General features: G+C 34.5%; 1 protein-coding gene across 7 annotated transcripts in view; it reads left to right on the top strand.

Moving 5' to 3' along the window:
• The window catches only part of ASCC3 (activating signal cointegrator 1 complex subunit 3), a 252280-nt gene that overhangs the window by 132139 nt on the left and 93053 nt on the right, over window positions 1-27088 (top strand). For all 7 annotated transcript variants that reach the window (XM_086876632.1, XM_086876631.1, XM_086876634.1 and 4 more), the window contains 2 exons: window positions 20665-20856; window positions 21180-21404. In XM_086876632.1, coding sequence (XP_086732758.1) covers window positions 20665-20856; window positions 21180-21404 — 417 coding nt within the window. The remainder of the gene's footprint in view (window positions 1-20664; window positions 20857-21179; window positions 21405-27088) is intronic.

The raw sequence follows: 27088 nt of genomic DNA, 5'->3' as shown, positions 1-27088 counted from the left end.
AAATGAAGTCTACTAGAGTCTGCTGCATGTAGGGCAGTCTTTGCATTCAGTAAATTCAGACCTTAAGGTAAATAAATTTGTTTAAATGTCTTATTAGTGCTTCAAAATATAGAAACTGAAATTCAAAGTTATGCTGTTTAAAATAATGTCTTTAATAGTAATTCTCTTTAAATATAAGATTTCTTTTAAATGACTGATTAAAATATACTGAAACTTCTTTCTCTGTGGGATATGGGAAGAATATTAGGCCAATAGAGGTTCTGTGATGTCAGGCTATGACACTACTTACTGTAATGAGTAGTTCTAACAAGTTATTTGGTTGATGCTGCAGTTACAGGGGTTTGCACAGTCAGTAGCAGCATATGTGTATTCTTTTCTTTTAAAATTAGAATAAATGTTGATATTACTGTAAAGATAACTGATTTAAATAAGTGAACATATTAAAGGTTTAATATTTTTTCCTGTTTTCTTATGCATTCTTCGCTGTTTCTTATTGTTACATAAGCATTTGTGATCTCTTTGTCTTTCCTGAAATTTTAACTTCATTCTGAGCACTGAGAGAGAAAAGTAGTGCAACATTCCTTTTCCTTTGACTGTGAAAATCTCCTTTAGTTAGCTGCTAGGATGCTTTAACATGTAATCCAGATCAAAAAGTCTGCTATGTCTTTTTCCAGTAGTTATTAATCAATAGCTTCCCTGGATAAGAGGATTTCAACTTGAAATCTCATTCATTGTATCAAGTATATTTGGATATCAAATAGCTATGGTAATTGTAAAGGAACAAATTACAAACTTCTGAGACATCTGAGAGGGAAAAGCAAAAACAAAACCAGTAGGAATGTTTTAATATTCACAAGTTTCGGGACCAGGACTGCACTCCTTGTACTTCAGTAGCACAGCCGACTACACACTCTTCATTTTTACCAGAGCTTGTTTTCACCATGTGTAATCAAGTTCAGGTGTATATTAAAAATATGTGAGGTATCTTGAGAGGATAAAGCTCCCTTCTCTTCATTTTGTTCTGCCATTTAACAGGTTCAAAGGCAGGCAATATCTGGTTAGTGGTGAGCACTCCAGCAAGAAGAAATCATAAATAATGTTGAAGTCAGCAGAAGTGCTCTGTGCCCTAGCCCCTTTTCAGCCCAAGGAGCTTGGTTGGTTCAGCCAGTTTGCAGCTGCTTTCAATCCCTAGGGATTGTTCCAGAGGGAGGAAAAAAAAAAGCAGCATCATTTACTACTGACCCCTAGGTCTTGCTTCCTTTTGCACAACGTGCCCGTTAGTTCTCGTTTGCAGTGTGTAACCTTATGCAATATATTCACGTTGTAGACAACAATTTTTCAGGCATCTTTTCTGTATAAGATGCACCAAACTATACTGACAAATTAGTCTGATCACATGCAGTTTTAGTACCTTTGTATGGAGATCATATGCTGACTAGAAAATAGTATTTAACGAGATCCCATCTACTTAGGAATTCATTTGTCAGGAAATAGTGTAGCTACAGTAATTATTAGCAATGAAGAGTAATCATAGAAAAGTTAATAACAATTTGAAGGGTTTCTGAATTGTACACTGACAGTCAATGTTGCTTCTTGATCAGTTGTACTTTGTATTTCATGGTGATTATTTTGTTCTCCAACAGGCTTGATGCTGTTCAGTGATTGACATTCTTTTAGAAAAAGTGTTTGATTTCTTCTACAGTAAATAAAAACAGTAAATTTTGCAAGGTCTGGAAAATTGTATTTGATTTTAGGATTTTTTCTAGCATCACGCTTGACTTACAAGGGTTCATCACAAAGTACTGTTCTTCAGGGTTGCAAATGAAGGATGCAGTGCGTTGGGTTTTTTTAAGTGGCTGGTGATTGCTTTAAAGATTTAGGCCATCAGAGAATGCCCTTTGTAGTTGTCTTTACTGAAATAAAATTCAGAACAAAACCTGTAGTTCACAGTTATCCTGTAGAATAAATATATGTGCTTTCTTTTAGAATTGCTTGATGTTTTTCCTACAGAGCATTAACTAACTGTGTCCCTTTTGCTCCCTGAGGATTCATATAGGGTTTTTTTTTTTTAAGTTGTAAAACAATGACTGTATAGGATATCATTGAACTGTGATTTTTTTTAAAAAATTAAGGGTTTGACCCATTATAATTGAAAAATACATTTTCATAAACACCTAAGTTGACAGAAAACATCACTGCAATATTGGAAACTGTCTCACACTGTCTCTTTAAAAACATGATTAGAATCAGTCCAAGTAAATAAATTCACCAAGGTACATTTAGTTGCATGATTCAGTTATTCATTTCAAAAACATGATTTTATTAACAAATGGAGAAAATAAATTTCAGTTCATATTCTTGATTTCATTCATTTTCAAAATAATAAAGCTTTTCAAATATTAGTTTTATTATGATTTAATGGAATTGTTTAGGTATGTGTGTTGACTGTTTCAGTTGTCATCCACTTTCTACTTCAAACTCCTCCAAATACCATAATGTAGGCAAATTTCACTGGGCTTTTTAACTATTCCTTTAGTTTATTTGCACAAGATAGAGAGTTGATCAGAACTGTACAGAAGCAGTTTTGCACTGAAGCTGGCAATGACATCTAATTAAAATGAACTGGGAAATAATGAGTAAAATGGGAATACACTTTTAAGACTTTTAAATGAAAGAATAATTAGAAGAAAACATAAAGTGAGAGTGATTTCAGTTGGATCCACATTCTGGTAATTCCACATACCAAGAGCCAGAGGTGCTTTGGAGAAAACAAAATTAGTTAAAAAGTAATTAAGCATACTTCTGGAAAGTTGTGGAGATTTATTTTAGAGAACTGCCAAATATTTATTGCTATGTATTTCTTTCTGTAGTCTAAGTTTTATTACATGTATAGTCAGTCTCTGGTTTTTGGCATATCTTTCATATCTTGTATGGAAACCTTGGTATCTGCAAGATTAGCTGTATCTTCTTTTATCTTGGCTCTTTTGAATTCATCTTAAGATCCTTTGAACTGGAATTTCAAAAGTCAGACAAGAATCAGAAGAATCCCTACTTGCTGGGAATTATTGTCTTGGAGGAAAGCATTTTGTTGTATGGAGCCACAAACTGCTACTCTTTAGAATGAACAGATAGCATTGCATATTACCTTTAACAAAGTAAAGTGAAAATTTTGCCTAAATTTTCCAAATCTCTTTTGAACAACTCAACTATTTCAGAAACCTTTTTATTGTTGCATCAAATCCAGCAGAAACTGATTACAGAGCATTTCCCAAAAAACCATAAACATCTGAAAACCAGTATTTTGATCCCACAGCTGAGATTTTTTGAATCAACGTCATATAAATATGCATTTGGATACATTTTTCTACATGTACCATATTGTAATTTTTGGCTTATTTGAGTATAAAAACTAGAAGTGGAAATTATGTATTATGCTAATGGGAATAGACTAACAGCACCATGTTTTTGACAAGTGTAGAGTATACACAAGCTGGGCATGAACTATAATGAAAACTGGTAGTTGACAAAATTAAGCTTACTGTGTATTGTAAAATGAAAATAAAATTGCTAAAAATATGGAAAGCAGATTTGAAGGAAACAGTTTGTGAGAAGATGCTGGAAGAGTGCAGTAGAAAGACAGCAGTATTAGGAGACTTGTGAACTTCAGTTCTGAATTCTTGAAATATTAATGTTTTCATTCCACCTATCAGACCTTCATCCCTAGACAATACCAGTAAGTAGGTAAAGAGTTAATTTTAGACAGCAAAGCTAAAAAATGAAAAATATTTAAATATCTAGAACTTGAGAAACATTAGAACATTGAAACATGTTTGAAGCATTACTGAAAATAGTTATTTATATGTAAGTTTTGCTGTATTGTGATATATATATTGTGTATATATTTGCAACCTCTGGAGTAAAACTGCAGACAAAATTTCAAAATTTTTTGCGCAATTCATCTCATGAATCTTTGCAGTGACAGATGGCAGAAATTTTGAAAATGTGAGTCACTGAAATGGATGTCAACATAGTCCATCCAGCAAATTCTTTAAATAGGGGAAGATTTTGATGAAGACTACCAAGATTTCTAAAAAGAAAAATTGAGAAAAATTAGCAAATTTTCCATGTTCCCCAGTAGATACAACAGGACTAAAACCCAAATGAAGTTTTCATAGTTAAAACTAAATGAGGAAAAAAAATAAAAAAAATGAGAGAGATGCTTTTTTCTAACAATCAAAAAATATCTTCAGACAAGAAAAATAAATACTCGTTACCTGGGGAAAAATGTTACATGTACAACTGCTGATTGCCTGAACTCAGCAAGACTTGAAATAATCCTCCCTGCACACCAGCAAAATACTCATGACCAGAAGAGCTTGCAGCATCTTGGTTCTTTGAGGGGCGATGTTTGCTGGTTGCTGCTCAGTTTTCACTTTTAGTGGTTTTTTTTTCCAAATAAGGAAATGTTAGATCTTATCTATTTGAATAAAAATCTTGAGCAACATTTTTCTAAGAATCTGTTTTGATTTCTGCTAACTACTCCAAGGATCTGTCCTTTTTATTGGGGATGTTGTATGATCTATGAGTGCTAACACAACGAGATGAAACTTGAATTTGCTGTCGTTACTGCTTTGTTTAAGGTGATGACCTCAAGTTAGTAATTAATGTCCTAAGGATTCCTCTCTGTCTTTTTTTCTCTTTTCTAAGACAAAAACTGTGATTTGCACATTTGGAAGTTCTAAAATATTGAGAACTGTTGACAAAATGCTAAAAGCCTAGTGTGGGAGGGCAAACCCTGAGGTTCTTGAATTTGGAGTATCAAAAGCATTGCAAAACTCTTCATAATGATAATAATAAAAGCCAGGGAATCAAAGGCCATTGAATCAAGGACAAAAAATGCTGCACATTTTCTTTCTGTGAGTGTATCTGGCTTTGATACACAGGAATTTTGTAATCAAATGTAGAATTCTAGGGTAAAGTCTTTGATTCTAGTGATCACTTCTTCCAAGTATTGTGCTCTGTATGTTTATCAGGGACAAAAATCAGAAATCTGAAGTGTTTGAAACTTTTAATATTGTATTTCCCTGTTTTCATTTAAACTGTAGTATTGCTGAATAATTGAACAGAGTCCTAGCTGGTTTACAGTTGAAGGATCTCATTGGAAAACATACTAAAACTAATGGAAAATAGACTGTTGGCTTTGGAGTAAGCCCTGAGGACACAACTTAATACAGCACAAAATAGTGTTTCATAGAGAAAACACAGCACAGTGTTTAACTTCTGTAGATGTGGACATTCTACAAGCTTCTGGAGCTGAAAGCAATATGAAAATGCAAAGTTGTTCCAGTGATCCAGAGATTTAAAACACTTTTATAGATATACCAGTATTGCTTATAATTCTTTTAATGATCCCTTACACTCAGAAATTATTTTCTGGGCTTTTGTTTGATTGTTATAGCTTAGTTTAAAAAGTGTTTGTACTGCATTGAAACATTGAAAACATACCCAGTTTTTTCCTTCATGACCTGTAGTTGCAAAACAGCTGTAATAGTTATTTTCAGGTATTCCCTTAGATTTTGTTCCTCTGAGGGGGCATATTCTTTGAAGTAGCAACCAAGGCCTCTTGTCTAAGGAAAATATCCAAGATGATTGTCCTAAGAGACTCCTGTAGTTTTCAGAGTGTTGTACAGATCTACAATTTTGTGATTCAGCATCACATATTTACTGAGTACTGTCAGATTTACTGACTTAGCAGTCATAGCTGTATTTATTAATTTATCCTACCTGTTCCAATTTCTTTAAATTTCAGATTTTCACACTTCTGAGGAAATCAGATATTGAATGAAAACAGATATTTTCATAACAAAAATAATTAAAGAGAAGGGTGGAAGATTGCCAGAAAAACACACAACTATTAATAAGTTTGTAAAAGCAAAATAAAGTGATAGTTAACTACATAAATAATACAGCTAGAGTGCATGAGAAAAAAAACAAACTCTATAAGATGCTGTCCATGTAGAAATTCCTGTTCTAGGCAGAAGCCTAATAGTTTTCATCATGAAATTGAGCTAGTATTGGTAAATAGCTGAGAACTAATGTAATCAAAAGCAGTATATAAGGTTATTTCAGTTTTGTATATATGAATTCCAACTATCAAAAAGGCTTCGTTTTTGGGAGAAATAAATGGCTACAGGAAAATGATGCTGTTATAGATTGAGCCTAGAAACCTCTTTGCTGGAATTTAAAATAAATTCAAAGTATTTTCCTAGTACGGAAATAAATATGCCCTAAAATAAGGGAGGTGAAACATATCAGTTACAATTTTAAGGAAACAAAGCAAATCGAGATTTTTATTTCATTCTTCGAGTCATGGTTTTCAATCCTGAGTATTGAGAGCCACCTCGTGGCCATACCTTTTAACGCACATAAATGACCCTGATTTTATGGTCGGTAAAGGCCCTTGATCCTTGTTTCACATCTGAGCGTTTTGATGACTGAGAATTAAAATATGACTTCCAGGCATTTGCCTGAGGTGCAGCTCTCCCCTTGACCTGAAAGATGGGTTCTTTACATTTGTATGACATTTCAAAGATAATTTTTTTCTTCTTATTCTCATCTTAAGTCTTTTTCTCTTCTTGCATCCACTAATAGATGTTATTATAAAATGCAGGACAGATAAGATACTAGTGTAATAATTATAATGTATAATGTACTTGTATGGTACATTTACATATTTATATGTAGTAATATAATATGGACTGCATTCACTTTTTCTTAAAAGATATAAAATTCTTGAACAATGCATATTTTAGGAAGCTTAAAATTTTGACAGTTTTAAGCATTTATTTCTCTGTGTCTGTTCATCATTGTTTTGATTACCAGAATAACACTTAATAATGAATAGGAAAAATCAATATCTATATCTTTTGGATTTGTGTTTACCCTTATGAAATATATGTATCAAATTTGCTTCAAGCATCAGAACAGGGATTAGTTGGAGAAAATGCATGAGGATTAATTGAACACATATTTTCCAAATGGCTTTATGTGGGTTTTTTCCTGAGGGAGAAATGTCAGCTTTTTTTTGTGACTGTAAAGGAGGATGTAAATATGGCAGTTCATCAGTTAAAGCCATAATCTAGATTTCCTTGAGTTCACTTTTCTGTTCCATAATATAAAATATATACTATGTTTAATGGTGGAGGGCCAATACTCTACAAAGTAGAGTATTCTTTTGGAATTTTGAAGGTGTAGGAGTGAAATTCCTCATAAAGTTTATATTTACTTCTGGTATTAATGGAAATCTCTTTTCCCCTATGACTGAATTTATACTCGGGAATCACAGAAAACTTTGGGATTTCACAGTCAACTCACTTTATCAAATACAAAAAAGTCCGTAATTTTGCTCTCAAACTAAAAATTAGACCAATAACTGTAGAAAATTGCGCAGATAAGAAAAAAAATCACTTAACATCTCTTATCCTTTTTCTTCTTAGGGAAAAATTGAGATTAACTAGGCATTTAATCCCATTATTCGTCTGACCACAGTTTGGGAACATTTCAGTTGGAGTATGTTCTTGTTAGCTTTGTCACATGGAGAAAAACTGGGTTTTGTCATATTTTCCAGTAGCACTATGACCTGTACTGAGTCTGGTGATGCCAGACTGTGAATTTATGCAGCTATTTGTCCATCACAAAGGAAGGGCTATGGGAATGTAATTTTGGGGTTGCATAATTACATTTGGGGATTCTAACAAGTCCGAAGTGAGTTTGTGATAAATAATGTCCCCTGATTAATTTGCCATTGTCGTCAATAGAAAGGATGAAAAGTCTCCATTCCTATTTTTACTATGATGTTCCTTAGTTCTGTTATGTTCAGCATTTAAAACGTAAGATGATCTGATTAATTTTAATGTATGAGTATCAGAATAAGCAGATATTAGTGTGAAGGCAGATAATTTAAGTTCCAATTTATTTGGAGTATTGAGTGATAATTAAGAGCTATTAGTGATATGTGCCATCTGGGAGTGTTGGGAAAATGCCACCTGAGTCAGTTTCAATAGAAATTTGTTGCAATGGAAAGTTATTTGAGGGTGTAATTTGTCTTTTATTCTAGCCAGGATAATTCTCGTTCATTAGTCGGAATTTGAAACATGGATTGCTTTTCCGGCTAAAATGACAGCATGCAGGTTTTAGGAGACTGCACATGGAAACTACAAATGTGTGATGTGTCTGAGCCGCTGTTGTAGTTGGTGAAGTTCAGTGCACTTCAGGCAACGGAGCCAAGAGGATGCCTGAGTTCATCCACGAGCAGACATGGGAGAGAGCAGAAACACTGCACAAGCTCTGCTGCCTGATTGCCACTGACAGCGGGGCACTCAGACTCCTCCTGCAGATGTGCAGATCTCTGTGCAGACATCTGCAGTTTTAATCTCAGACTGAACCTGCCATATCAAGCTGATGTCAAGTGGCCTGTCTCAAATGGACACACGGTTACTTAGCTTTTACTTGGAGATATTTCTCTGCACCAGACAGCATTAGCCAGCTCTCTTACCTTCCATACTAGCAGCCTGCAGACTAAACAATTGTGGTGGAACTAACTGCTTATCTTAAATGATGCCTTCTCAAAGAATAAATTGAGTAGGGAGTATGTTCTAGGTTGATCTCAAGAATGAAAAGGCTATTTCAACCATTATAAGTCATCAGTCCATTTCTATAGGTATTATCAGAAAGACTGTCAGATAACGTTACAGAAAACAGGTTTCCCTCCAGCAAGTGTTCACTGGGGTTAGCAGAGATACAGCCAGTGTTACAGGTAAGCATAGCCCTTCTCTTTCCATTCTATGTAAAATTTCCTTGACAACAGAATTGACAATTCCATATTTGGAGCTCAAAAATCAATTAAGAAATATAGCTGATATCCAAACACAAAATTAACAGAAGTGGATACCTTTGTTTAATAACTTCTGGCATTTAGACTGGAATTCACAAAGTAAAATATTCTTAGATGTGTTAATCAGTTGCTAAAGATAAGTGATGATATGATATTCAGCTTTGCTTTGCAGTATGAATATAAGCCTGCAGTGTGCCCAGGTGGCCAAGAAGGCATCCTGCCCTGTATCAACAGTAGTCTGGCCAGCAGGACCAGGGCAGTGCCCCTGCACTCGGCACTGGTGAGGCCACACCTCAGATCCTGTGTTCAGTTTTGGGCCTCTCATTATAGGAATGACATTGAGGTGCTGGAGCAAGTCCAGAGAAGAGCAACAGACTTGGAGCACAAGTCCTATGAAGAGCAGCTGAGGGAGCTGGAGTTGTTCAGTCTGGAGAAATGGAGGCTTTGTGGGGGCATTACTGCTTTCTACAACTACCTGAAAGGAGGTTGTGGCTAGGTGAAAGTTGGCTTCTTCTCCCAGGTAACCAGTGATAGGAGAAGGGAAAATGGCCACAAGTTGCACCTTAGGAGGTTCAGGCTGGATATGCAGAAAAATTTCGCCACCACAAAGGTTGTAAAGCACTGGAACGGGCTGCACAGAGAAGTGGTGGTCTTACCATCCCTGGAAGTATTGAAAAAAGAATTGGATGTGGCACTTCACAATGTGGGTTAGGTGGTATTAGGTGAAAGGTTAGACTTGATGATCTTGGAGGTCTTCTTCATCCTCTCTGACTCTGTCTTTTATATTATTACTTATACATTATGCTGTTTACATTCATTTTATATACAATATAGCATATTTTATGAGAGTTTTCAAAGTGCAAAATGAGAAAATCAAGTGCAAGTAAAAGTTTTAAAACTATGTGTCACACTGACTCTAATTAAAAGTTTGTTCAGAGTGCAAGAGTCAAAGATTTTTCGCTCCTTTGATTCTGATTTTAATTCATAATTTGGTATTACCATCTTGAAACCACTGAAGACTGATATCCTGGTGATAACCCTGTAGTGTGCATGTGTTACATAATGCTGCAAACATGATATTTGCCTTGGCACTGAGCCATGGTGTGTGGTTCAGTTCTGTACAGATCAAGTGGTTGTCTTTGTCTAGGAAAGCTTCTATGTTTTCAATGTGTTTGCAGTGATAGTTATAGAACTGTTATACATACATAGTATTTGCTTTCAGTCTTAAAGTAGGGAAATCACTTTTTTATTTTTATGTGTTTTTACTTCAGCCTCAGTAATTTTTTCTACGTACAACAATAAAAAGATACTCTGTTCTAAAATGTTATTACTTCAAGTGATAAGTTATATGGACTAATGTATGTACTAATAAATATGTACACAACACTACTTTAAGGCAAGGGTTGGCATTGTTTACTATTTGCCTTGTGGGGATTAGAGGTTTCACCACCACACTTAAAAAATCTCTCCTGCCTGTGGTTGGTGGAGCAGGGATGCAAACCTGGTCTGAGCACAGCACCCTGCCAGCTCCACAAATTGAGCTTTCAATCACTAACCTCCAACCTTTCACAGGCTCTTAAAAGAGGGTGGAGTTGTGAAATGGAAAGCTCTTTTGAGGAGACTAAATGCATGAAGGATGTAATGATTTTAACTGATATGACTACTAATTGTACAGAAGAATGTTAATATAATTATTATATTAAAGAAAATGAAGCTCATAGTGTGGCATCTGACACTTTTGAACAGTCATTAGCACTAATGTATGCAAGATAAGTAAACACAGTGTGAAAAATTGAAATTAATGAGAGTTGGAGAGAGACTGTGCAAGCAATCAGCACAGCAGCTCTCTTCTCACCTGTTTTGTGCTGCTATGTGCTAAGTGAGAAACTAACAGTCTCCTTACCTCTTCCCATACCAGATAATTTGGTCTCCATGGTGTGTTTGATATGTGAGATACTTTCTTATATTTCCTCTGAGAAAATATAAGAATTGTCTTTACCCGCTATGTAAGACAATTAAAGTTAACTTGATGAAGAAACCATATATCCTGCTTTAAAATAACAGCATATGAATTACAATAGCTTAACAATACCAATCTCAGTTTTGCAGAGGGTTTCTAATCTTGTTTATAAACCCCAAGGCAGATGGATAAATTAACATCCATGCAGTATTCTTTTTTCTCAAACTCTGTAAATATGCTATAAAACCTACTTGAACAAGAAAATTAAGTATTCCTTTGCTCAAAATATCAGCTTTGGGTGGGAGGTATACGTGCTAGGTTATGTAAATGCTTAAAGAACTGTAGAGGTAGAAAGCAGTCTTTCAAAGCCGTATTTAATTATATATAAATATGTTCATCACTGTGATTTCTAAACTTTACAAAGCAATTATCTTGCACACTTCATGAAGTATCAAACAAAATGTTAGTGAGTAACATAAAACATTGGTACTGTAAGGGCTGAATTTGAGGGGAGGGGGTTTTTTAAGAGAGGAGAGTAAAAACACCTGATTTTTTTATCAGTAAAGTTTGAAACTACAAGGAATCTTGTAATTTAGCAGAGGTCTGTGGGAAAATATCCTACATTTGAACAGGATCTGGGGGTAAAATTAAGCTGTTTGGAGGTGACTGCACAGTGCTCATTTCTTGCATCTGCTGGTTTCCTCTGGCAGCAACCCTGATAGCTGCCTCAGTTTAGCTGACAAACTGACTCCAAATTCCCAAGTCTGCTGGCCATAAGAGCATAGTAATAGAAACCTGCTTGTCCTGTCACTTATTAGGTGCTACTTTTGTACCTTTTCAGGTGCATGGAGACATCATGTTACCTTTAAAACTGATTCTGAGTGATGTTCAAGAGTCACAGTCTTCACAGTTGTGCACTGAATTTGCAGAACTTGAGAGTAGGCTGCAAGTAATTTGGAATCAAACTAGCGAAAAAAGACAACATAATTGTCAAAGGTGTTAGTAATAACTGGATGGCTGTGTTGAAAATCAGCATAAGCCTTACAGATGCCATTTTCAAGATTTATTTTTTTGTCTGGAGGGTGCAGTGGAAAAGTTTATGAAACAGTAACGCAGTGAAATAATTCTGGGAGAGATGAGGTTAGGGAAACCAGATGGAACAAGCATTTGAGTTGGGCCAGAGGCACAGGGAATATAAAATTCATATGAAATCAGGTTTTACTAGTCTCACCCTTAAAGGTATATTAGTGTTTTAATGGATTTTTTTATTTCTTAGTTCTGTATCAAATAAAGTAAGTAATTATCACTTCATATAATTAATCAGATGTTACTGTATAAACATTACAATATGAAAATACATAAACATGTGTGATCCTACATATCCTTTACAGAGTTCTGAAAACTGCTTGTCTTGTGAAATTTAACATTTGGCAGCCCTGAACTACAAAGGTTACTAAGAAATCCTGAAATTCTTCTGTAATATCAAAGGCACAAGAGGAATGAAATATCTTTAGTTCTGAGACTTGTTTAATGTTAGCATACCAATAAAAAAAACCCCAAAACCTTTAAGTGATGCTAGTTACACCATGAATTTTCTTATGGGTCTTCATACTGCCCTAGTATCAGTGAAAAAAGCCAGGTTTACAGTGCTGCAGATGGTATCATGTTTCAGTTTGTTTTTCTGTTTTTTTCTTGCTTTGTTTTTTTTTTCTTGTTAAAATTCAAATTACGTAGTTCAAGTTACTTGATGAGTGGTGAATATAATTGTGATATTTTTTAATTTAGGAATTTCTGTCACTTTTAATGACTGCTGGGATTTTTTATCATGTCTTCATAGTATTATTATGCTCATCTTCCATGCTGTGTAGGACAGAAGTTAGAAGAGTGAAGAAAGCAAGCCATGATATCTAATTTAACCTTCAATCTAACAATTAACATAATCTAACATTTAATAATGCTCATCTCTCTAAAAATTACTTTCCTGGTTTAAGATAAAGTTCAGCTTTTCATGGTCATGTGTAATAATGCCAGTCTACAACTATTTGAAAATCATGTAAACTATTAATTCATACTGCACATTTCCCATTACCTATAAGTATTGTGATAAAAATTCCATTCTTCAGGAGAATACTCAGTTTGTCACTTTGCACAGCTGTGAAATTTAGTGGACATTTGTGGTTTAATTATGAAGTGAGAAATATGCTTTATGTTCACAAAATATTTTTCTTGCAGGTCTAATAATATCTCAGCCAGCATAGCCTTTGGTAAAAAGCTAAAAATAGTTATGATATGTATATGTAGATATAATATGTATTGTGTAAGGTGCAACAGTATCGGAAAGAATTTTAAAATACTTTCTGCTTTCATTGTTTCTCGCTAAAAATGCATTCAGTCTTGTCATGGCTCAGCAGAGTGGCAGTTTTGAGTACTGCAAAGCAAAAAATGTGTTCTGAAGTATAACAAATATTTTTATAGACACCATGTAGTATCACTTTCCTGTTGAGGCAGAAATATTGAAATCTTTGCGCAGTTAAGCACAGCAACAAAAGGTTTAACTAGGTCTCCAGAGGTTGTCAGTATTCAAAGTGAAACCAGTAAAATTCATCCTTGTATGTCATCAAACTCTCTCCCTATCAATTTCTTTCAATTCTGTATATCTTCCCTACCAGCTAGTTTTATAACACCATACTGAAAACTTCTGCTGTCAGCAAAACAGACTAAGATTGATGTTTTTTTCATCTGGCAACTCCAAGTGGTTAACAAATATGACAACAGGACTTATTGTCTCAAAGGCTGTAGACAAATAGATACTTTGCTGTATTTTACATGTTTCATACATCTGTTCCCAGAATGAGAGTGGTTGAATTCGAAATTGATGAGAAAGAAAGATTTTGACTGAAACTATTTTGAGTGCAATTTAAAATTGTGATGTTATTTATACAATTTGTTCAATCTTAATTGATGTGCATTTCCATGTTGTTGTTAAAATGTTTTGACACTCGTCTTAGTAAGATTTGAGATTATTTAGTCACAGACTGGTGTCACAGATCTGGGGACGTCCAGATTTTCAGCATACTGAAGCAGTACAAGAATTTCTCTATATAATTTCTATTTCACTTGCTATAAACAAGAGAAATATGTTTGTCATTGTACAATATATGAAAAATACTGTTATTTTCACTGAGAGGTGATGCTTAAACTGGGTGATTTTAATGAACATTTCCTTTCTGTCTAAACCTGTTGCTGGAATTATTTTTCAATCTAAGTTCTTAAAACCTTTTATCTGAGAATCAGTAATTTATTCACTTTTAAGACAAGCACCACAGTCTGGCTTGAAGTAAAATGTTAGGTTACTTTGGTCCATGTTGTAAAATTCTGGCTCAGGTTGAGGTAGTGTATTGTCTATACAAATAGTTCCCTTTTTTGCTTTATAGGTGTTTTTTGCTAGGCAGTAAGTGAGGTAATTGGAAGCTCTACCAACATCCTCAGTGACTTGTTGCAAATCCATCATTTGTGCATGGTCAGACTTGCATTCATGTTTCTTTCATTCTTCGCTTGTCTGGCTGGCTCAAAAGTGCAACATTTTAAACATGATACTACATTTCCTTAGCTTCCCTGATCAGTGAGGTCTGTAAACACTTCTTTCTAATGCATTATAGATTATAGACCTGAGGAATCAAAGATACCATTAAACATTTACCTCTTGCTCAAGTTTTTAAATCTGAAGGCTGTTCCTCCTTTTCCCACAAAATAATTCAATCTCTGTGTACCATGTAACTTTTCCAATGGAAAAAAAATGGGGTTGCTATGATGTAACAGTGTACTGTAAAAAGAACACAGTGAGAAATGCAAGACATTTCTGGACACCATGCCAATTCCTTCTTTAGCTGATAGTCATCACTTCTTAAAGTACCGACTGGATGAAACACAGCCTTATGCAATAAATAAGTTAGGATCAGTGGTAAGGCCAGGGCAATAGAAAAACTGTGCCAGAAATTCTGCCTTACACCTCCTTCCTTTGTGAATCAAAAAAGACATCAAAGTATAATTTATTTGAATTCCTTTTATGCTGTTCTGATTGGAGCAGTCCCGCTACTCTCCTTTCTTTCTCCTTCAGAGGTGTTTTTAAAGCACTTTACAGAACTAACTGAGGTGATATCAGTAAATTGATCAGATAGTAACTCATAGGTTTAAAAAATTCTAACTTTAATACTAAATTTAAGTGAACTTAAATTACCAGAGTGAGACAATTAGATTATTGATTCTTGCAGGAGAAATTCAAACTGATTCATATGTGTTTGTTAGAATTACCATCTTCAAATAATGTCTTGCCAGGTACCAACTAATTATATCCCAGTAAAAAAATGTTGAACAGAGATACTGCTTCAGGATAACTATACAAAGTGAATAGTTAGATGTCACCCTGAAAATTAAGCCTTCTGATCTTGTTTTCATAGTTTCTAGCCACTTTCCCAGGAAAGTAACTTTAAACACAAATGTTTATACATTCTTTCAAAGAAACACCTTTTGATGGACGTTTCTCACGGCCAGTGTGCTTGGGAAGGCGGTAACCTAACTATCCAGTTCCTGGGCATTGCCAAGAATCTATAAATACTGGAGTCACAAAAATAAAATCCTTCTTTTTCCCTATCATACATTGAGCCGTGTCCGTGTGAATCATTTTGTGTCCTACAGTGACAGTTAGATACATTAAAAAAGTGAAGATGGAGAGAATGAGCATGCATACTCATTAAGTAGAATACTGGGCAGCCTACATCCCTGCAGAAATGATCTGCTAGGTCATGTGTGTCATCTTGGTGAGGAGAGCTCTCAGTAGTTTTCGTGCTCTTTACAGGACCCAGTTGCAGGGTGAGCATTCAGTGAAGCTAATGCCTCTGTTCCTAGGAAAGAGCAAGGAAAGTAATCTTACTGCTACCCCCAAAAACACTGCTTTATCCTTGTCCTAGAAACAGCTGCTGATAGCTTAATTATTATGCAGACAATACAAATGGAATAATACAAGTAACAGTTCTAATTAATAAAAGGACAGTCCTCAAGTAAAATCATTGTACTTCAAATGCATACCCTTTTTCTCCCTTGAGACTCAAATCTGTATTTCTCCATACCAATGTCATAAACTGCTGAGAGTTTATGACAATGATAATGTTACTGCTTATCTTTCATGGGTTAGTATTTTCTCTAGGTTTCATGTACTTCTCTAACTGCATATAAAGGAGTCTCATATTTTTTCACTGTAATAAAAAATTACTATACTTTGAACTTATATTTAAAAAAAAAAACAACTCTTATGGTTTTAATTACGCCATCCAAGATTTGATCTCTCCCCTTTGAAACAGCAGTTGAAAATAAAAGGATAAAACATTTACATATATAGGTAAATTAATATGCAATATGAATGTAGTAAATTCTGAAGAGCAAGAATGGTGAGTGATCATGCAATTCTTTCTTTCTGTTTCTCTCATACTTATTTCTTTTAAATTTATGGAACAGGAATAAGCCCATGGATGGACTTGTCAACTTTCTTTTTCCCATTCTGCTTCTTTCAGCTGACCTTTACTTCTGGAGTAGATGGACACTTTTTCCATCCTACCCTGATCTCATACATTTTGAAAGACAGTCAGTATTCTTAAAACAAGTCAGCAGAGCAGATTCAGCAGTCTTAGTAATATGAATGAGGCAGAGGAAGCTTTTGTCTTGTTGGGACTTAAAACAATTTAGGTCAGCCTACAAATTACATTTTCGAATGTCTTGAGCAACTTTACAAAATAGTTACTTGGATATACTTGAACTGTATTCATCACACAGCAGTAGTACTAATTATAGCTGCTGTTCATTGAAGGCTGCAGCAAAAGATTCCTTGCTTTGGTGTAGGTGTCTGTGATGTCTGTGCTATCTGAGCTCCAACACTCATCAAGTGAGGCTAATGAGGCCTCAAAATTAAGAGCTGCTACTTTGCAGGGTGTCAGGACAGTGCAGAGAATGGAGGATGGGAATAAATTGCTCAGAATTGCTCAAAGCAGTGAACAAATATAATGGTGCATTCTGAACAAGCTGCAAGTGCTGGCCTATAGTGAACTCCACAGAAACGAAATTACAATGATTGAGTCATATGGTCGTGAGCATGAAGTTTGCTATAGTAAGGAGATCGTGAGAAAAATGCTAGAATAGCCTGTGTCATTTTTTGTTATTGAAAGAAAATACATGAGTCAAAAAAACACATTATTAATGGGGAAAAACACCCAAATTCAAAATTTCATGCAGTATCTTAAGATGAGGAAGCATAAAAGAAAAATGATTAATCTACTGAGGGAAAAAAAGTTATGATAGCAAGAAGTGAAGGTCTACTTTGTTGTCCTTCTAGTTTGTCTACTAGATGAGAGTAGCAGTTGGAGATTAAAAAAAAAACAAACAAAACAAACCATGAATTCATGTTTCATAGTCAAGAAGGAATTTCTTGGCAGCTGCTTCTTGTAATCAAGATTTATTGCTCTTTTTTACATTCTTTTTTATATAAAATGGGAAAAAAGGTATCTATACACCTATTAAAAATTTCATTCTTTGGTTCACTACATGAATATTTCAAAGAGTGTACACCTTATAGTTGTTATGAATGATGATACCTTTGTGGTAGCAGATGCATGAAAAAGGTAAGGAAGGATGTTATTTAAGTCTTTAGTAGAAAAGTTGGAATTCTTTTTTTTCCTGCTATGTATGCACCATTTCTTATTAAAATTAAGCAGGACATTTTTCTATGTCTAATTGTGACATTTTTAATGTGTCTTAATCAAGAATTGCCTGAAATTCAAGACATTTAAAGGAGAAAAATAAAGGTGGCAGCAAGCTAAACCGGGAATTTAACACATACTGTTTTAGATGCACACACACATGTAAGCAAAGGTCATAAATCTACAGCCCTCTTGAGCAATAAGGGAGGGGAAAGAAAATCAATTCTAATCAGGAGACCAGTGCTATACCTCATAATAACAACTTCTCCATACACCTGAGGCACTTAGTAACATTTGGTATAAATTTTAAGCAAAACCACTTAGTTTTATTCTGTAATAGAACAAAGTGGAAGCAATATAACTTTCTATAGTTTCTCTTCCTTTATTTAGTAGTTCTTGGTTTTGTTGTCTCTGTAACCTTTAAATTTCAGATTAAATACAATAGCCATGCACTTCATTATCACAAGGGTTTAAAAGATTTGTTTAAAAGCAGATGTACTGCCATTAAGTGATACATTGTGTGAGCAATTTTTCAAGGCATCACTGAGATATGGGAATTGGTTTTTTATTTTATTTTCTCAGGTGAACTTTATAAAATTGGATTTTATCATTGTTCTTGAACTAACTTGCCTTGTATCTTTGTAATTTAAAGTGAACACAAATTTATGGGAAGAAAATTAATTCCATTTCTGTGCAGTTAATAGAATCATCCAGAATAACCAGCAATTTTATTTCCTCAGCATTTGGTTTATTCCTATGTCAAAAGTGAGCTGTGATTTTTTTTTAGTTAAAAAAACTCATAATTTTCTGTCTCGGAAAAAAAAAAAGTTCATATATTTCTAACCTGTTAGCTGTGTAACCTGGAAGTCTAGCACTTCAGATTCAATAAATGAACCTGTACATATTAAATATTTCAAAGATGTTTGAGAATGTGCAGTAGATTTTAGAACGAGGTTTTTATTCTTTCTAAATGCAGCAAGTTGGATACATGTAAGTGTAACTATGCATTTTTGAAAAGTTGATTAAACTTGAGCTTGTAAATATTGAATTACAGTCAGACTAGCATTGCCCTATCTTTATACACTTTCTGTCACAAACCTTTCTCCTTCCTCTTTCTTTTTACTGTATTCACAAGCTCCTTTCTCTTAAACTGATGAAATTGTACTTCCTAAAACCATAAGTAAATAATTTTCTTCAGTGTGTAATACACAATTCTACTACTCTTAGCCTTCCATTTGCATATTGCCCTGTCTTTTAATACATTAAGTAACATAAGCAATCAAATTACAAACAAAGGTATGCAATTTTTAAATTGTGAGGATTTGAGATCAAGATTCTGCTTTTTTAGTTAAGATTCTAATATTTAAAGTGTAATGTTTTTTAATATTGAATAATTGTGGGTTTCAAAGAGTAGCTACTTAAATACATATAAAATAGGCATGTGACACCAATACAAAAAGTTCTATTGAAAGAGTGAATTTTTTGATAGTTGTTTAATCAGTTTCTTAAGAAAAGAGCTAATTCATAGTTAAATGCTTACACCAAGTCCCAGATACAATCAAGATCAATCCAAATTTCCATGTGACAGTGAGGTATGCAGCTGAAGTGAGTTTTCCACAACCTGTGAATTTTGTTGTCAATAATCAATAAATGCAAACCTTGGTGCATCTGTGCTCTTTATGAAATATTTGCTTCCATTTGTTAGCTCATGAAGAATAAGCTTCATGAACTGCAGGGCCACTTTATCAATTTATTATTTATTAATTTTTAAGCACTACAGCAGTTAATTAAATTTGCCAAAAGTCATGTGCAGTTTAAAAGCTGAGTTTGATTTCCTTTAAACGAATAGTAAATAATTACTGCTAAAGTGGGAAAGATCAGATATTGAGAAGCTGGATAATTGAGAAACTGAGAAATGTGTTTTTCCTACAATATTTTTCTTTTCATATCCTCCTTTTATAATTGCATTCTCATCTCCCTATTTATTTCTGTGTTTGCAGAGATTTATTCTTCATATTTGGCAGTTTGCCAGTACTGTGAACCATGTTTTGCTTTGCTTTGCCCACTCTGTACCCCATAAATCAACTTTTTGGTGTGTCAGGAAATGGTAAATATGAAGATATAACAAAATAAACAGTAGCAACAATAATAATCTAATTTTTTCTAGAATGAATTCACTATAGTACACATGGCTGAAAATACAGTGAGAGTCAAATACTACTTAACCTTCTTGTGTTTTTTTGGAAAGTAGTGATTGTCCCTGGACAAAGATAAAGATCAGAATCATCATTACCACAACCCTTTTGGTGTTATATTTAGAAGCAATTTATTTTGGAAAGCAGTTAGTGGAGTAGGTGGGAGTGTGGAAGAGACAGGCAGAAAATCAGAAGTGTTTGGGGCAAATTAGGGAAGTATATTAGTTTTTTATAGCTCAGTGTCAGTGTTCAGTCTAGATGAAACATGATAAAGGCAGCACCCAGAAATAATGCTCACAGACCTCATACCCTGCAGGAGGCTGGAGATTTTGCAGACTGAGATCCCAGCCTCCTGCCTATGGGAAAGAGAAAATGAAGGGTAGATGAACAGTTTAATTTGGTACTATGAATTGTATACAGTATAATGTAATACAATGGCTGGTGGTGAGGAAGGGTGTCCCCTCCTTCGTGGTAAGTATAGTGTGTGGCCTGCTGCCTCAAGCCTGTTCAAACTGCCTGCATAGTCTGAAAGAGTTGCTTTTTTAAGGAAAAGAGTTCTCAGTTTCAGTGTGCTCACTGTTGGTTAACTTGAATCTCCATTTAATTGAAACAATACTTCTGTACAAAGATTTAACTTCTTCCAGTCTTTTATACAATTAAGTGTATTCTTCAGAAAATGAGTATGGAAATATTAATTTATAGAAAATCATCACAAACTGGCCTTGATGGAAAGTCCAATTTTAATAGAAATAGCTCCTTTCTTTTGACTCATAATAATATTCAATTTTTTTTCTTGTATTTTTTTTTTAATACAATACTTCTTGTGCTGTAATTAGAAGCGAATTTCATTGTTATTCTTGTCCATTCTAGGTACAGAGATCCAGAAATAAGCAGTTACGTGAGCTGTTTCCAGATGGATTTAGCATTCATCATGCGGGAATGCTGCGGCAAGACAGAAGTTTGGTGGAGAGCTTGTTTTCTAATGGACATATCAAAGTCCTGGTTTGTACAGCTACCCTTGCTTGGGGTGTCAATCTGCCTGCTCATGCTGTTGTTATTAAGGTAAGAGCTTCCCTACTCTGCAAGGGGTTATCTGTCTCAAAAGGAACCTGTAAAGTATTGATAGCAAGATCTCTTGTGAATTTTGGGCCTGGAAGGGGAAATATCTGATTGACTTGAAATGTTATTTATATCTCATTAAACTGATTCTCTCCAGTGGGAGTCTAGTTTGTATAGTAAAGATTTAAATATATCAAAGATTATGAAAGGATTAGTTAAAGTACACTTCTGAAATCATGCTATATTTGCCTAATTTCAGTATTCAGCTCATCAGGATTATATTCATGTGTATTTATGTTAATTTTTATTAACTTTTCCTCAACCAGGGAACACAAATATATGCTGCAAAAAGAGGCTCCTTTGTTGACCTTGGAATTTTAGATGTCATGCAGATATTTGGTCGAGCTGGACGGCCTCAGTTTGACAAATTCGGAGAAGGCATCATTATTACAACTCATGATAAACTCAGTCATTACCTGACTCTTCTTACACAGCAGAACCCAATTGAAAGCCAGTTTCTTGAAAGCCTTGCAGACAACCTAAATGCAGAGGTAACCTTTGATTTGTTTAGAGAAACTAGCAAACTTTAAAGGGTTTACATTATTTGAAACAAAAATGCAGTGTTGTCACACTTAGTAAAATTTTCATTGTACGTATTTTATTACTGTTAGTGTGTAGGGGGTGTATGTTTAAGTGAACTGCTACATATGTGAAAATGGGTGGCCTTTTAGAAAAGATATTAAGCATTCAAAGTAGCATAGAGGGTCAAAATACCATTATGATAAAACTGTAGCAATGCAGCATTTTCCTTTTAATCAGAAGCGGTTTTTTAGAGTTTAGTGTGTTCTGCATAACTGAAAAGTAAAATTCATAAAAAAATAAAGCCTATCTTTCTGTATATAACCAAATTCACATATTTGACTGCAGTGTAGGAAGAATAATGGACTTGGCTTTAACATTTTTTTCAAGGGCACTGGACATTTTGTCAGTTAAATCAAGCAGTTTAGCTAAACTGAAACGTCCAGAGACATTAAACTGCTTATCATTTTGAAAGATGTAAGGTTTGTTTGGTCTATTAAGAATAGTCTTTTAAATATGCTTGTTATTTTATCTACACAATTCTTACGTGTTTGTTTATTTTAGTTTTTCATCACTTTTGCAATTTACCCATCCTCTCTTTCTACCACAAAATAAAAAGGAAAAATAAATGGAAGGCATACCTGCAACAAGCAAATATATTGCTCTCAACCATTTCCTTTTGACAGCACTTAAGGATCCTGGAGATAGACACCTCTGAGTATTCCCTAAGTGGAACTAGATGGATATTCAGTTATTTAAAACTGCATAGTAGCAACTTACACATTTTCAGTAAAAATTTACAGCCTAAAGTTGGTTGTGCAGGTCAGGATTATCTGTGGTTGTTGTTCAGCACCCCAGTAAGTCAGGGGAGAATTATCTGATTTTGTGTATAGCATGTGACTTTTCACTAGGAAAAAAAATCCAGCTGGTTTTCATAGAAGAGCTTTGGGGTTTTTTTGAGATACATGAAATAGACAATGAAACAAGGGTTGGGTAGGCTTTCTTTCACAGCAGAGGAGTTTACTACTTTTTAAATAAATATTAGAAAGTCAGGTTTTTTTTCTGATTTTGTGTAATGGTGGTAATCTGAAAAGAACAATGTATTCATGTCTTTGAAATTACTCCAGATTCCATAAGGTGATACAGTTACAGAAGTTGAAGATACAGTCAGAATTTTTGTTAATCACTGTGATACACCATTGCTAGTAGAAATAGCAATGGTGTATAATAGTATAGCAAGGGCATGAAAGCAACATGTGTGATATTACTTAACCTCCTTTCATAACATGCTGGAAAAATTAGTACCTGCCAGATTACAGGTAACCAATATTATGAGCACTGACAAGGAGCTATTGTGACAGTGTTTTTTGGAAAGTAACTTTATAATTTCCTTATGATTGGAATCAGTCTAAACTTCTGTGTATGCTGATTTGATCGAGGTGGAATTCTCTGAGAAAGATACAGGGGGTTTAGAAGAGGTTGTTAAGTTTATCTGGAGATGACTGTTTCAGTAGGCTGCACCAGTCTGGAAAAAAACCCTACATTTTAAAATATATATATGTGATATAGTCATAGGAAGCACATTCAATTTTAGTCATCTTCTGCCCTTTGGTAATAACAAACAACTGTATGGTTACAAAATTTTGACTGATTTGTTACAGAAATCAAGAGAAGTGTTTTGATGACTGCTGTCATCTTCTCCATAACAGAGCCTGTTGTTAGCACCAGGAAATCTGCACTGATGGATGATAAAACAACATTATTGTACGAGCAGAATCTGCTTTTATTACAAGTCTTTCAGGAAATCCAAATGCTTATTTTCAAGTTGTAGAGAGAAACAAATTAAAGGCCAGAAGCACTGCTGAATTGCTTAAATTCTTGATTTGTTGTGGACGCACCAGTAGCTGAAAGAAGGTCTGATAAGCTGAAGGCAGCAGTTGGAAGTATGGGAACACTTCATGTTTCCAGAAGAATATGAAATTGCTTTTATCTATACCAGGTCTCTTGGCAGAAATAGGTAGATGTTAAGAACGACTCAGATATTTGGGGTAATACAGCATATAATGCTAGCCACACAATTGCTAAGTGGAATCCAGGGCCTTGAAATTTGTACCTAGACTTACGTGGTGCTGGAGTGAAAATGTGGGCAATAGTGCAAAAAAATTGCAGTATTTCTGATCCCCATATAAAAAAGAATCTTCTAGAAACAGAAAATGTTCAGAGAGGGTGGGCAATGAAATATATCAAATTCCATGAAAAGAACCCACCAATTTTTCTGTATGCTTCAGAAGACAACAAAAGACTTTATGACAGAGTTTTGTGAAGTAATAAGTGAAGTAATATGGCAAAGGATTGCATCTCTCCTGGGACAAGAACCAGGATGTTGTGGCTGCAATGAGCCAGTGGCAGGTTTAGAAAACAAAATCATGTCAGCTGGGTAGTTAGACAGTGGAACTCTCTACAGGGAGCTGTTTCTAAACAGAAAAGTGCTTTAAAAACTGTTCAAAAATGGAAGAAAAATCCATTTAAAGATAGCAAGTACAAAGCCAATACCTTTAACTTTGAGATGCAATAGTTAAAAAATTTAGGAGAAATTTATATGGTGCTTCTTCCTCATTGCCACATTTTGCCCTTCAGCACTTGCTGTTACCTAACCTCAGAGACAGCTGATCTTGATGCTTCAGTGCTTTGGTTCCTGGGAGAGCTACAGAATGGCAAAATCTGAAATATATCCAACTTCATTGAGTTGACACCAAAATTAAGACTTAGAATGTGTGTATCAACATGTGAGTCCACTGTGAATTCTCTCCTGCAGATCTGAGTTTTGGTTTGGTTTTGTGGGGTTTTTTCTCCTAAAAATTAGCAGAATAGTAAATGGTAAGTGATTGTCAATGAAGGCATGGAGATGTCCTTTTCCTTTTCTTGCTGAAATTTTGCCAGTGGGCATAATAGAATGTAAAAAGGAATAAAACAAACAGGTGGTTAAGGTACATAGTTGAGAGGAATAAGTCCTGGGACAGCTGACCAGCTGGCAAGCAGAAAATACTTATGGCTGTCTTTTCTGGAAATACAGGAAGAAAGATAAGATGCAGGGGATGTGGTTTAATTAGACCATAAACTTTAACTTATCTGGGAACTATCATCAATAGCTCATACAATTCAGGTCACCATTCCTTCCCTAATGGTTTCCACCTGATAGAGCCCTCCCTGACAACCACAGCTGGACTCCAGCTTGTTGCTGGGACGTCTCCTTTCCCCAGAGAGCTTAGGAAATGATTTGCAGTGCTGGACAGTGGATATACCTTCCCCAGGGTGTGGGCTTTACTTGCAATGTGCTTGCGATTTTCCTCTGAAGACAGGAATGTAGAACGTGGTGACTTTCTTAGTCTGGACAAACCTCTTAATCTTTTGCCTTGAAAGAAAGGTTTCTCAGAAGAGATGAAAAATTCCTTCAGAATCCTTCCTAAAAAAAAAAAATAAAAAAATCACTCAGCTGGCTGACTGAATGGCTGATTTGGGCATAGGGCAAAGCACAGGAGATTCTGTCTGACTTGGGACAACTCTAGTAGCATTAATTATTTCAAAAGCTTCACAGGAATAAAACCATAGTTCTTTGGTGCTGAAATAATAATTAAAATCCACTGGTTTCCAAAGGAAACAGAAAATTGCTTATTAGGTTGTAAGAAAAGTTCCTTGCTCTTACCTTAACAACAAATATTCCATCTATATGTAGAATTTTTTCTCTGTGTAATCTGACTCAATTATACAACAATAACAGACATTATATTAGTGAAAAAGGCACATATATGTAAAAGATGAATGTGTTATGCTATATAATAAGTTATTATTATATAATATATTATCAGTAATATTTTTATGCCATTTTCTTATCTACAGAAATATCAGAGAGAAAAAACTAATTTTTCAAAAACTGACCCCAAAAACTATGTTATTTATATCTGTTGACACTTTTTCCACCTCCTCTGAAATATCATTCAGCTTGACAAAGTTTGTGATATAGTATTTGTAAAAAAAAAAAAATGGGGACCAAAATGAAATAAATAACAATAAATGCTGCTAAGCACATTGCTCAATGATGGCAACTCAGTCTCTGCAAAATAAGGTAAAATTGTGTGATGCTGATTATTGCTGTAATTTAAAATTATACAGTAGGTTGGATAAATGTTGTACTCAAAATTGCATTCTGTAAGTGATGAAACACCGTTGTTTACAGTTGAACTGTGAAAAATCAGAAGAATTTTATGACAATTGGTGCAATTGGACAGTACAATGTCAAGATAATAAATATTTCTACTCATCAATTATGCCATCTGTAGCTAAATGCCTAATACACAGTTGAGGAAATGCTGGAAAATTAGATCATTCATACTGTTTTAATGTAGGATAAATTTTCAGTCCATAAGAACTTTACTTGAGCACTAGATGGCAGCAAATATTTAGAAATTAGTCTAGGTTTTTTTGACTTCATATTACTGAAGTTGGGGGAAGAAGGACAGTACAGTATTAGATTTCAGTACCAGATCTGAAACTGTGAATTTGTATTTCACAATTGCTTTTTTCCTTCAGTTTTGCTTTTAACTTATTAAAATAATTCATTAGAATAGAATATAATAGCAATAGAATAAGATACTTGAAGAAATGAGGCAAAGAAAAAGTGAGGGGTGTTTTGTTTTGCTTTTTGTCTTCATGGTCTTCAGTAAAAAGAAATTTTTCATGTTTTCATGATTATGAAAATGATTGTTTAAAATGCTACTAGTGGACTATGTTGTTAAGCTATTTCAGGTTGTGCACTGGAAGATATTAGAGTCATGCAAAGAAACCAAATGCTCCAAATAACCTGTGTACAAATCAAGAAACAGTAAGCTGTGGGCTCTATTCTATGTTCTCCCTGTAGTAGTCTGTGGAGAACAGAATGTTGTTGCTACTTCAGTGCATTATGTAGCTATATGCTTTGAAAAGCAATACAGTGGGACTTCCCCCAACCTCCTTACGCTTTTGAAGAACAAAATACCACTTGAAAAATGTGTTAAACAAAGCCTAGGGTTACTCCATGCTATTAGACATTGACATTAACAAGGTTTTGCTGGATTTAAGTTTACTTGAGGCAGATACGGCTTTCATTCTTAATTTTTACCAGATATTTATGTTGTTTGAAAAAGAATGTCACTATTGTTATTAAGGCCTAGGTACTTCAGTCTGAACATGCATATGTATTCAGTTCTATAGGCTTTTTTTTATTATTATTTCTGCCAAGTCACGTGGCAGATTTATATGAAATCCAAACACCAATAAAACAAAAATAGCTTTAAAAAAACAGTAATGGATCACAGAACTTTGGTAAGAGAGACTTTTGCTTGTTTTAACAACCAGCAACAACCAAAAAAAGTTTCTTCATAGGACATGCAGGAAATATTAAATTTTTCTGTTAAAATCAGGTTAACTGAAATTAAGTGGTAAATGCTTCTCGTGAATGTAACCAGTACAAAACAGAGCTGAAGTTATCAAGTGAAAATGTGTGTGTGGTCAACAATTTGGTGATAAAAGTATTGAATTTTCAAAAAATAAAAAAAGTCACTTGGTACAAAAAATGGTTTGGTATACCTGATTTAGCCTTAAAATAAAAATAAACATGTTT

The sequence above is a fragment of the Cyanistes caeruleus genome, chromosome 2, assembly GCF_971803275.1.
Source record: "Cyanistes caeruleus chromosome 2, bCyaCae1.hap1.1, whole genome shotgun sequence".
In the NCBI taxonomy this organism is placed as follows: Eukaryota; Metazoa; Chordata; class Aves; order Passeriformes; family Paridae; genus Cyanistes; species Cyanistes caeruleus.
The sequence above is the reverse complement of the archived record's forward strand: the minus strand, read 5'-3'. Positions and strand labels throughout refer to the sequence as shown.